We start from the raw sequence: 13,376 nt of genomic DNA, 5'->3' as shown, positions 1-13,376 counted from the left end.
GGGCACACCAGTTATTGGCCTCTTCTCCGGTGCAAGCTGAAACATGTTTAGAGAGCAACAGATTGGTAACGGGGTCTCCAGCACACTTTGTTGCGCAGCTACAATTTGCAATTCAGTTTATTGCATTAAAATCTGGTGTAGCCCCAGCAGAAATAAATAAATATGTCACTTGTCACAGTTCCTCCCGTTATCTCTTAGAGGAGGGCAAGCTCGGGCTCACACTCATAGAGGGGAGAGTGGGGCTTGTCAGGAGACAACCGGCAGCATGGCCATCAATGCAGCGTCCTGCTCTCGCCCCAGCAAAAGCAACAGGGAGATCCTATCCCAGCTCCTTCTTCTGGTCCAAGCCCTGCTTCTCAAAACCCTCAGCAGAAGAGGGCTTGCTTGGGGGATGTTTCTCTGCCTGTGGAACAACAGCCTGCGTGAGCAGAGGGAAAACATAAACTTGGGGCAGCTGCCAGAATTGTGCTGGAGGCTGGAAGCGAGAAGCCATTCACCTGCCACCGCCTGAGCCAGGGCCAAGAGAAGCCCTTGCACCTTTTTGCTGTTCCTGCAGGGTTTATTAGGAGTGAATAAAACTATATATAAATCAGCCATTCAAAGGGAGCAGATAAGAGAAGTGTTCCTACTCTGCCTGTATCCCCAACACGATCCCCAAAGCGGAATCTCACCTTCCTATGGGCCTCCATTAGAGCTGCAGCCGTTCACTGCTAATTGATTCAATATGCAGTTGGACTAGGATTTTTAATTAATTTTATTACAGAAAAATTAATGCACTGCTTCCCCACAGATGCATTAGGATACTGACATGAGCGGTAGGAAACCATCCGGCAGCAAGGTTTTCATCGTGACTGCTTGCGGGGAGCAAACCCCACGCCAGCAGTGGAGCTTTCCCCATGCAGTCCCTCCCTTGGAGACCCCCGCTCTGGTCTAAGGGCTCACACCAAATATTTACCATGCTTCAACTGAATTTAGAAACGTATAGGCTACAGAGCAGCGGGACAGCATCGCTCCTCTGCCCCCCCAGGTCATGCCAACAGACTGCCGGGCTCATTTTCGGCAGTGGCAGGATCTGGCTTGTGCAGAGCAGCTGGGCGGCCCCCTTCATGCCATCATCCTCCCAGGCGGTTTGATTTCCAAGGGACCTGGAGCATTTTGGTAATGAGTGTGTTCTGGAGACTGCGTACAGTTCTGAGTGTGAATCAAATGGTACCAACCGAGGGAATGACCCACTGGAGGTGGGTCAGTGTTGCCAGGCAGCACCCTGCCTGCCTCTTCCCATCCCGGTCCCACATCCAGCATCTGCCCCACACATCAGCACCGGCAAATGCTTTCCCCTTGAGTAAAAGCTCTCACACCTCTGCCACTGTTTTAGGCACCCAGAGGGACCACCCCATCCAGTTGAGCGAACCTCTGCCTCCCCAGAGCAGCAAGCAAGCTTTAACAGCTGCACTAGCACCATCCCTTCTTCACCGAGCCCCTCATCCTCACAGTCCACCTCAGCTTGACTTCAGTGGGCACAGGGGTGAGGCAACAAACCACATTTTGGGAACAGAAGTGATCCCGCAGTCAGCTCTGTCCAATTCACACAAGGAAGTGTCTTTCTTCATCCCTCCCTTTCCCCAAATCTATTTTATTATTGCTCTTCCCTACATATGACGGAGTTAATAAGAGACATATTTACTCTGCTTGGCTTGGGACTAAAGTCAAACTCGAAGTTTTAGCTGCGCCACAGCTCAAAGCAGAAATGTCTGCTCTGAAACACCACAAGCATTTCAAAGCAGAAAGAGCATTTGGAGGGTGTTCTATCAAAAAAACACAGAGCTGGATGAAATTAAGCAGTTCCCAATATTTGACATGACATCTCAGAACACAAGAACCAGTGGTGGTAATCATGTGTTATTTATATACATTCACACTATGGTATTTATCAATGGCAGAGTATTGGGGGAAGACACATCATCACTACATCCGCAATATCCAAATCCGAGTCCCTGGAGTCCTGCACTAGCATTGTATTGAACAGCATCCCCGAGGCATGCCATATTTTAGGAATTTGCAGAGCAGGAATAGGTAGTGCACCGTAAGGTCCAAGACCTTAATCAAGCCCTGCAACTCGATAGATTTCCAATATAACAAAGACAAAGAGGTGTCAGCTCTAGTTCTTATTTGCTAACACTATCAATAGGGGCTCAGCTCACTAGCAGTTAATTCAAAGCCAAGCTCGATTTGCACAGCAGTGATCTACACTAATTCCCATATGTGGCTAAGGGGAGATTTTGCCAACTAGACAATAGAAACAGTATTACAGCTCCTGAAATGATGCCATCGCTTTTCTCTTCTGCTCCACCACTTCCCCATCAAATTTCCACGTGTTGGAATCTCCAGTCGTCTTCTTCCTTGCATCAGATGTGCAGAAGGGGTAGCAAATACAAAGGTACCTATTTCCTTTCCAGATGCAGCTTTGAGGCTTTTAAAAATGCAACTTGCCATAAAACAGGGGCCAATTTCACACTTGTTTTTTTTGTGCATTTGAGACACTAAGAATTGCCCTGATTAAGCAGTTATAGAAATATTTCTAAGTGATCCAAGTGTACCTTAGCCTTAAAAAAAAAAAAAAAATTGCCACATGTTGCTATGTTTCATAAAAGTTTATTGGCTTGCTTCATCTGATACCAAATTTTGCTTGGTTTTGCTTTCAGGCCCTAGTCCATCTCAACACGAGATCGGACCCTTCCTGCCAAGGATACTATGCTTGTTGAGAAGTCACAGGAAGCCAGATGTGCTATCCAAACAGGCAACAAAGCAGTTTTATCCACATTAGAAGTAGTTACTGCCTGTAAGCCTAGCTCAAAGGAAGGGGTGGCAGCAACCTGTACCCACAGTTTACGCTAATGAGTTACCCTGTTCTCTTAATCAGCTGCACCCAGCAGTCACATCTTTGACCTGCTGTTAATAAGGATACTGGTATCCTCACACCCCAATCTCCTCCTCACTGCCAAGCAAGCACCGACTGCTCACTACAGCCAGCACTAGGAAGGAATTCAAGGGTAGCAAGGAGCTGCTAGAGTTTTCCCCGTTCATGCAGTTTCTGTGCTAAGGAAAAATGAGGTTAGTCACCAGCTAGAGACCAGGTACTACCTCTCCCTTCCAAGGGCTGCAAAACACCCCCAGCTGGGAACTGGAAAGACAGCAAGCGACTGCGCCACAGCCAGCTGGTCACCAAAGGGGACAAGAGACCTGCGTTGCTCCCCCAACCCACCTCACAGCACCCGACTCGTACTAAAACTTGAGCCACTAAAGAAAGGACACAGACTAAGTACCTGCGCCACGCTCCTACTTCAGCAGGGAGTTAGACTAGGTGCCTGGCTCCTGCCACGAATTATAATGCTAGAAAAAACCACAAGTCTGAAACAGTGTAACACAGGACAAAAAAGGCACATTTTAATATGTACAGCAATGCATTTGGGCTATAAATTTACCCAACACAACTGAAAAAAAAAAATCCAAACTATGCTTTTATACTTATTTCATGGTGTCAGCCTCATTCCTAGCCACCTACCTTTCTCTGCATCTCTGAATGCTGCTATATACACACACAAACAAACAATTACGTCATGAATGTTCATTTAGGCTCCCAAGTTCAAGTAATAAAGTTCAAACTTGCATAGCATCTTATGCCACTCAGCCATAAACAGTTACGATTGCATATTAGCTGGAGCAGCCATCTCTTTCAATTCAGCCAGTTTTGGCTGGCCACCATTTATTTTTTTTTATTATTTTATTTTTTTTAAATCCTTGAGTCAGAATGTTTCCTAAGTCACCAGCCCTGAGGGATGCCACAGACTTCAAAATGAACCTCTTGCTGTTGTTAAGATCCTTTTAAACCAGAAATTTAGAGTGTTGTCAAGAACAGTTTTAAAAATGTAATACTGTTTATTTTGCTTCAAAAACATTTCAGCATTCTAAACATACAAAAAAAACAGAACGTTGCAAATTCGTTTAAGTACAGAGTGTTTTTGAACTTCAGTTGCTGCACTGGCTCTTCACTTGGTTGACGATGAAGAGAGGTCTACAGTTTCAGTTTAAAAACTACCGCACTTAACTAAAAAAATCCATACACTTCTCATGCCAGCTGAACCCCCTTCCACAACTAAGAATGGCAGCAGAATGCTATTTCACTATATACAGAAAGACAACTTTAAGCTAAATGGACGCCCACTGTAGTGTAAATAGATCTACCCTCACAGTGCATGCTTTGGGCCATGGCACCCCGGGGAACGTACAGCCTTTCCAATCACTGCTCCTCTAAGGCATCATAACTCTAAGCATGTACCACAAGAATCTGTCTAGTTTTTACAAACTATAGATATGTACAGTTTATAACCCAGGATTTTCTAGCCAATAACCATATAGTAACACCACCTTACAAATTAAAAAAATGCTTGAAACATTTTTAAATGCTTTGTTACACCAACAGCAAAGTGCACAGAGTTAGGAGAACACTAGAGCGCCTTTTCATTTTAAAAATGTTTGGAAATATGTACAACTTTGATACAGTTTCAGGGTGCTCACTACACCCATGGCCACTTCATGTAAACCAGTTACAATTTCTAGAGCACTTTTAGAAACTACAACGCGATCGGAATCCAAATTTTTTTTTTTTTTAATTAAGCCTAATAAGGGCAAGAAACACCATCTCAAATAAGAGGTGCTTCATTTATGGTGTTTCCCCTACTCTATGGTATTCACATGGAGACAAGTATTGTACAGTTTTATTCATCATCATCATCTTCATCCTCCTCTTCTTCATCCTCCTCCTCCTCTTCGTCTTCTTCCTCTACCTTTTTCCGAGCAGCTTTGGTTGCTGCTCCCTTTGCGCCATCAAACTTTCCTTTAGACTTGTAGTCTGCAACATCCTGCAAAGTCAAGGGGATGTCTTAATTTGCTCTAAGCAGCGAACACACACAGTATTTGTACAGCGGCAGGTGTTAACGTAAAGGGACTGGCCTTCCACAGCTGCACCCCCCGCCAAAAGGGGACAGCCGGCATCATAGCCCACAGGTATGCAGACACCTACACGTACTCCAGTGCCTCCGGGTGATGGAGGCCTTGAGCCCTGCGTTCGTGGTTATTTCTTTGAGGAGGAGAAGAGAACCCAGCCTCTCTTAAAAGTTCCCTGCTAATGGGACAAAGCTCCTTTAACAGCACAGCAAACCCTTTGCTGGAGCAACAGGAGCAGCCGCAGCTGCTGTCACAGGGTGAAAGCTCTCCCTCCTCGCCGGAGCCTGCCTGCGGCTCCCTAACCTGCTCTGCCCCAACGTACACAGCGCAGTGAGAACAGGTCTGTCCGCTGGAGATGCTCACTACGCTGGGGCCACCTCGGCTGGGTCTAGGTTACAGTCACACATCGATACAAAAGCCGGTACAGAAGAGGCACAAGTGAAAACTAGCCTTACCTTCTCGTACTTCTCCTTCAGTTTAGCTGCCTTATTATTGTAAGGCTGCTTTTCACCATCACTTAGGTTGTTCCACATTTCGCCCAGTTTCTTTGCTACATCCCCAATGGATATGCCAGGGTTTGTGGACTTGATCTTGGGGCGGAACTCTGAACAGAAGAGGAAGAAGCCAGACCTTGGGGAGAAGCACCAGAGGACAGTCAGCACCACAGCAGCACCACACCCGGGGAGCAGTCCCTTCCTCCATCCCTCACCAACAACATCCACGCATGTGCTCATCACAGGCTGAGCAGAAGCACTTCCCCACCCCCCCCCACTTAAGAAAAACAAACCAACCAACCCACAAAGCCAAACGTGTTTTCATTTTACCGAGACCCAGACCTGCAGCCTTAATCAAATGCTGTTTTTAATCAAGTGTTGTCTATCCCCCCCTACCCAATTTCATCTTAGATACACAAGTCTCACTGTGACCCGGTCATTTCCATGTCTTCCATCACTACAAGCCTGGATACCAAGGACTGACAACTCCTGTTAGCGCTCTACAAACTCAAGATTATGAGCTGCCCAGAAGACTTACAAGACAGTATCAGTAGGCTATGAGTATTACTAACACTGCTATACCATCAGTATCCCCATCTACTTCCTTTACGGAAACCCATCAGCTGTGTTACAGGATGTGAAAAAAAAAAAAAAAACAACCAAGAACAACAACAAAATACTTGTGCATTTAATGCTTTAAAGTTACTTACGGTGGTCGTTTTGGGGCATTGGGGTCCTTCTTCTTCTTGCCGCCCTTAGCTGGTCCATAGTCCTTCATTTCTCTATCATATCGTACCTTATCAGCCTTTGCCATTTCATCAAATTTAGCCTTCTCCTTGCTTGACATGGTCTAAAAAACCAAAAAACAAGACACCAAGCTTGTGATTACCCAACTGTTCAATAGCTGGCAAACTTTAAGTAAACAAGCCAACACGTACCAACTCGATAGGGGAGTTTCAGGATTTGTTTGGTTTTTTACTGGACCACCTTGGGGACGAAGGTCCTGTACTGGGGACCACAGCCACCACTGGCATACCCAGCCAGAGGGAAGCAAGGGGAATGGGACAGGCACAGCCAGAGTACTCCTCGAGGACACAGGCTTGGAGGGAGGTGGCTGCTGAAGGGCACTGCTTGGGAAACAGGAGAAAAGGCCACACTGCAGTGGAAGCACCAAAACGGGCAGGAACACTGGGCTGAAGCCTTCACGACTATTACAGGAACCAGCAGTACCCCATCAACGACCAGGATATCTGGCCAAGCACAGCACATAGCTCAAAACAGCACCGGCTCCCTTAGCGTTCAGACACATGCACTTCATCCTAGCAGATTCCACAAGTTATCCCATCAGGAAGTCACAAATTAAAGGTACCTTCCACCTCTCCGAGCACTTCTTGGAAAACTCTGCAAAGTTGACTGGAACCTCTGGGTTCTTCTTCTTATGCTCCTCACGGCATGTCTGCACAAAGAAGGCATAGGCAGACATCTTGCCCTTGGGCTTCTTCGGATCACCTTTAGCCATCTTGACTCTGTAGGGAAGAGGGAAAAAGGGGAAAAAAATAATAAGCAAATCTGGATGAATGTGTATATGTATATGGTGTGCATATGTTTTTATATATATATGCGCACACATATATATGTGGTGCACACCACCGTCCCCTGAAGTGATGTCCCATCAGTAACACATTCCCTTCTTCCCCCCCCAACACCTCTTACCACTCCCAGTACACAGGCTTTAAGTTATTCTTCCTTGACACTTGGGCTGCAAACCTGAGCCAAGTGAAACCGGTCACTGGATTCAAGTTTTACATCGATACATGTTTACATCACGTCCAAAGACTGGAGACAGGCTATTAAATACACACGCTCCTGCCCATTAAGAGTTATATACGAACTAATATAAAATATTTGTTTTAGTTGGCTACCGCACTGTGGCTTGAGTGGCACGCACGGTGCCAGGCTATGACTTATCCCTGTAGGAGCTGGAGTTCCCATGTTAGCAGCTGTGGTCCGGGAAGAAAGGCAGGACAGACTATTTTCCCCTGTAAAAGTGCAATAACCTTTTATGTGTCAGAAGGTGTGCAAATAAAGGCTACTTTTAAACACAATGGGACCCGTGCAGCTCTGCGAGGTGAGCAGCACTTGCTCGTGCTCCACCAAGTGACACATGTTCGGAGGCGTAGTGGTCAGTGCAGAGATGTGATTAGCAAGTCACCGAGAGGACGATGCTAACTTTTGGGATGTATTTCTTTTCCCCTTCTTCCCTACTTTTTTCCCTCCCACCACCCTCCAAAAAAAAAAAAAAAAAAGAAAAAAAAAATCCGCAGCAGTATTTCCTATTTATGGCTTCTTAAGTGTTTGACAATTTATTTTTTTATTGGCACAACGTTAATATTTAATTGCACCCATTAGCCCCCCAAGCGCAGCTTTAAGCCGCCCTCTCCTGCCGCTGCCGGCGCTCGGTGGGGTCCCCGCTCCCGCCGGGACAGCGGGGCGCGGAACCCGCCCGAACGGGGGGAGACCCGGGGGCCAGGCCGGAGCACGGAGCGGGGCCGGGGCCGCCTCCTGCTCCCGAAGTTGGGGGCGAGCGGCCCGCGGCGGCCGGCCTGCCCTCCGCTCCGCTCCCGCCATCTTCTCCCCCCCCCCTCCAAGGTCACCGCGGCGGCCGGGCTCCGCGGCGCGGGGCGCGGGCACCTGCGGCGGGGCCGGGGCCGTCGGGCGGAGGGGGCAGCGGCGGCTCCGCCAGACGCCAATAATTCATCTTCCATTTTGTGAAATGCCTCCTGATGAAAGAAAGTGCCCCTCAAATGCGGCGGGGCGGCGGGCGAGGGGAGCCGGGGGGCCGGGCGGCGACCAGGGGAGCCGGCCCGGCCCCGGGGCGGCCGGTGCGAGCGGCAGCGGGGAGCGACGGCGGCGGCGGCCGCCGCTCCGCGCCCAGGGCCGGCCCCGCTCGCTAAGATGGCTTCTCCCGGAGCCGCCGCCGCGCCGCCCGAACAAAGCCGCGCTCCCCCCCCGCTCCGCCGCCCTCGGCCCCCCGCGCCCGCCGCCCCCGGCCCCGCCAAAACGCCGCCCCCGCCGAGAAGGGGCTCCCCGCTCGGCCCCCCGCCGGGCGGCGGGGGCGGCGGGGCCGGGGCGCGGGCGGGAGGCGGCCCCCCCCCCCCCCCCGCCTAGCGCAGCGCTCTCTAACAAAGGCTCCCGTGCAGCCATTATCGCCGCCGCTACGCTCCTCCGCGCCGCCAGAAAAAAAAGAGTGCGGAGAGCCCCGGGGCGGCCCCCCGGAGCCCGGCCGAGGGCACGGGGCGGTGGGGAAAGAGAAGCCGGGGCGAAAGCGAAAGGTTTGAGCCCCCCGCGGGGCGCCGGGAAGGAGATTTCCCCCGCCGCGACCCCCCTCCCCATCCCTCTGCCGCTTACACGTCTTTCTTCCCTTCGCCGGGGCTCTCCAGCGCCAGCCATATTAATGCCCACAGCACGGGCGGCGCGGCGCGGAGAAGAGGCGATGCGGGGCCCCGCCGCGGGCGCAGCCCCACCGGAGACACCTTCCCGGGCAGGGGAAGAGCGGCGGAGGCAGAGGCGAAGGGATCGGGGGAGTTTGGAGGCGGCGGCGGCGAGAAAAAAACCACAAGTGCTTCGCCGGGACCGACGGGCGCAGCGCGCAGGGTTTATCCCTGTCAGATGCTAAAGCGACAGCCATATTAATGCAGAATAAACAGCGGGCACGGCACTGCGCACGGCCAACAACTTTCCCACCGCCGCCAGCCCCACCGAGCCCACCCGGGGGAAAGGGGGCAAATAAAAGCCGAGGGCGCCGCGCGTTTTGCCGTGCGACATTAGGAGGCGGCAGAGAAAAATCCCTGCCCATGCGGGGGAGAAGAGGAGTTAGTCCCGGTGTAGTTGCTGCACCAGCCATATTACTCTCGGCGGTACGGGAGCCCGGCGCGGAGAAACCGGGCTGCACCGGGGACAGGTAGCCCCTCCGCGCCGGGGGAGGGGGGGTCCCGGTGGGGCAGGGGAGGAGGACAGGGGGGCAAACGCTGCGCCCCCGCCAGCTGCGCGCAGCATCTGCCCCGGCACCGCCGATCCCCTTTACGAGCGGGGAAAGAAAAAAAAAAAAAAAGTTTTGGGTGATTTTTCCGATTTTTTGAATTAAAAAAAAAAAAAAAACACTCAAAGGAAGGAATGAAAAACAAAACACAAAAAAAAATAAAAATTATAATAAATTATAAAAAAAAAAAAAAGCCGAGGGCAGGCAGAGCAGAGGGGCGAAGGCGGGGGGGCAGGGCGGGGCGGCGGCGGGGCGGGCAGGGGGCAGCCGCCCCCCGAAAAGTTGCGGCGGGGCTGCACGTACCTGTATTGTTCGCGGGAGTGTGGAGGGGAGCGGGAGCGCAGGGCACGGCGCGGGGCTCGGCGCGGCGCGGCTCAGCCTCGCGTTGGCTGCCTACGAGAGCGGCCTGATTGGCTGCGGGGCTCCGCCGTTTAAAACAACCTCCTCGCCCGCTCATTGGCCCCCCGCCTCATGAATATTAAGCGAGGCCGCCCGGCGGTTGGCCGGCGCGGGTGAGGTCATTCATTCAAAACGAGCGCCCGCCGGGGAAAGGGGAGCGCGGCGGCGCGCGCCAACTTTCCCCCCCCCCCCCCTTCCCCTCCGCCCCGCTGCGCGCCCCGCGGAGCCCCGGCCACTGGCCGGGAAACTGTCCTCGCCACGTGGTTGCCGCTGCCCGTGGGGAGCCGGTTGCCCCTATTCACCGCGGAACGGATCGGGGGGCGTGTGGGGTTCAGTACACACACACCCCCACCCCGCGGTGATGGGCTACGCGGGGTCCGCGCTCCTGTGCGCCGTCCGCCTGGGTGCCCTGTTGAAGATGAGATCTGCTGCGAGAGCAGGGGGCCGGGGGCCTCGGGGAGACGCAGAACCACGGGAAGGGACACGGGACAGCGAGGGCAGCATCCCGGGAGGGAGGGTGGGAACCCCCGGCCTACAATAGCCATTTATTGCTAATTTCTGTCCTAAAGCCGTCAGGGCCCGATCCCGGTTTCAATGGCACCGTTTGCAGAGCCGGTTACTACTGTGCATAACAGGGAGGGAACTGAGCCCAAAATAAACTCCGCTGACAGTCCCAACACACGATGGATGGAAAAGGAACTACAGAGCAAGAAACTAAGTGTTTGTTGGGGTGGGAATCAGAGTGTTTTACCCACTCATTTGTCAAACACCAGAACAATTAACTGGAATTACTAGTTCTAACCTACTTCCTCAATTTGTTTGGTATTAACTTTCTAGGATTTGGTTGTTATTATAGGGGCTGGTCGTACGCAAGGAAATCTGTAAACATGCCCTGCTGACTGAAACCAACCCAGCGTGGCTCTGGGGCCGAGGGGACAAGGGCTCCTTTGGCTCTCTTGGAAGAGCTGTTTCCAATAGGGCAGCTGCCAAATGGTTAAACTGGTATTAGTGGCTGACCACAATTGTTGGTTGGCTCAGGAAAAAAAAGCTGTTATTTTAAGGCTGAAGCGGTAAGACTCAGAAACCACCGTATACTGTTATGGGCTGGGCGTAACTGCCACCCTTCTTCTATGATAGCCAGAAGAAACAGTTGCCCTCTTTAAGGAATAGATAGTGAAAAGGAGCCTCCACCCTGGGCTGAGATGCTGACAGGCAGCGGGGTTTACCCGATATTGCCCTGTGGAAGCGCTTATGGCTATAACAACATATGGTCACAGGTTGCCTTTGCCGGAAGAGATCAAAACAACTGATGAGACATAGAGGAGTGCCAACCTCCTGCTGACAGATCCACTGGGAAGTACGCAGAATTTCACCCAGGATTTTCGACAAAGTCCTGCCTGGATTTCTCTCTATGGGTACACCACCTCAGCTGGTCTAGCAAGCACCCAAATCCGGTTGTGATCCATACGCAGAACCGCTGAGGCTTATACAGACCTTACACCTGCGTCCTTGAGCTTTCCAAGGCATATATGGTAAAACCAGTCTTACTAGCCTCTCGCCCTATTTCTGCCTTCTAAAACCAAAAGCATAAAACAAGGGGTTCATTCACAAACATTAATGAGCCTACCTGAGGGACTGTATTCTGTAGCATCATCATAAAATAAGACAAGCAATACTACTGCAGAAAAATCTCTTTGTGGCTGACAAACATCCCTCTCACCTATTTTTAGGGATACTTTAAAGTGTTTCAAACTAGTTGAATAATTAAGGCTTTTTTTTCTTGGCTCGGGAGTTGCACAATTTTTTGATCTGAAGCACTTTCTTCCTTGAACCACATTCTCATCCGACAGAACACACCAAGCTGGGAGCATTACAAAGGCAAGGGGTGGCAGCCCCACTGGTCAGGCTTGCTTAGGAGCTTGCTTCGGACAGGCACCTGGTATCAAACGCACAGCCCTGCTTGTCATCTCGAGTGCATCCCTCCCATTTCTCATAGACCAGGGGAAACATTCCCTAAGACGCTTGTTCTAGGAAGGCCAGGAAAGTTTTGACAGCTGGTCAAGGGGCAAAGGAGATACTTTGGTAGCTAAGAGACAGCTGGGTTGAAGGTTTTGTCCTAGCACTCGCAGCATGGTTTTGAAAGCAGCGGAGGGCTGAGTAGCAAATGGGTGAACATAACCCCCATAGGGAAAGCTTCTACTTACCTCCAGAACTGTCACTGCTGAAAGAAATTATCCCGCAGTGCCCTCTGCACTGCCCATTGCACCTGGCCCCCGTGTCTGAGCACTTTCCTGCAGTGCACCAAGAAAACAGCCTAGAAAGTTGGCGGAGCAAATCTAACCTTTTGCTGCAACCTCTTCCAGGCCATGCAGTCCCACTTCCTCCCACTGCCCAGCTCTGGCTTTCACCTGACCCCTCTGGGAGCCAAGGCAGTTCACTAACCTAACACAAAATAACCAAAGCCCAAAATTCAACCTCCTTTTTTGCTGGGTTAGTTTTCTGCTGGATTAGTGGACTGAGCCAGTGTACCAAGGAGTCAGGTGAGTACCAGAGCTGAGGCAAAGGAGGGTGCAGGGGGACACTCCTAAAAAGTGTAGGTTTGGCAAATTTTAGGGGTTGGTTGGTTGGTTTGTTTTAATATTACAGATTACGTGTATTTATGCTATAGGAAGCATGAGAAGAAAACCCAAACTAAAAGAAATTTCAGGATGCCTTGCTCTTGGCAGAGAAGGCAGCAAGGTTTGCAATGACGCTAGGAGAGCTCAATGCATAGTCTTATACCTTCCCATCAGAAAGTTCTGGCCTGATCCTCACCATGCAAACACACCCTATGTTTTTAAGCAACTTTCAGCCATACTCTGAATCCCACAGCAGGGACCCAGGCCACGAAATATCTTGAATATAAGGACTGAGGCATAAAATTTGGTTCAAGGTCCCATAGCAAGCAGACAACTTCCAACACTTGCAGTAGCTTGTTGCAAAGAAGATTGACCACAAAGTCCTGTCCCAGCTGGAGTGGCCAAACACTGAAGGCTTCCGGCCCACATGCATCATATTGGTGCGGTCCGGGAAACAGCAGAGATGATACAAACAGCTGAGGCTGCACCATTACCTGCCAAGATGGAATGACATCTCCTCTTCAGCTAGGGATGATAGAACAGGGAGGCTGCTGTGAAAAAATCTGGAGTCACCAAGGAGTCCTCCAACAAATCAATAGATTACATAAATACACTTTAAATCAGGAAAGTCATCCACGGTTACAAGTGAAATGCCACCTTCTTCTCCCTAGAACTGCCTGAAGTCTAGAGTAAGCTCACCTATTCTTCAGCCAACAGGCAGATCTCATCTGAACACTAGTGACAGCTTGGTGGGCTCGGCCTTCTCACGACTCTGTCCTGCTCCAGTTGTGCCAGATGGCTAGCAAAATAAGGCCCACCATG

At 51.0% G+C, this 13,376-nt stretch overlaps 1 protein-coding gene across 1 annotated transcript; it reads right to left on the bottom strand.

Annotated features, from left to right (window-relative positions):
* Positions 1-3,421: 3,421 nt before the first annotated feature.
* HMGB3 (high mobility group box 3) lies at positions 3,422-9,994 on the bottom strand. The gene is given in 6 exon segments (XM_074147341.1): positions 3,422-4,919; positions 5,460-5,634; positions 6,209-6,348; positions 6,868-7,024; positions 9,841-9,908; positions 9,911-9,994. Coding segments are annotated over 6 exon segments (768 nt in total). The 3' UTR covers positions 3,422-4,775.
* Between the last annotated feature and the right edge of the window lie 3,382 nt (positions 9,995-13,376).

The sequence above is a fragment of the Numenius arquata genome, chromosome 5 (assembly GCF_964106895.1).
Source record: "Numenius arquata chromosome 5, bNumArq3.hap1.1, whole genome shotgun sequence".
NCBI classification, from domain to species: domain Eukaryota; kingdom Metazoa; phylum Chordata; class Aves; order Charadriiformes; family Scolopacidae; genus Numenius; species Numenius arquata.
Note: the sequence above shows the minus strand (reverse complement) of the source record. Positions and strands in the feature narration are given on the sequence as shown.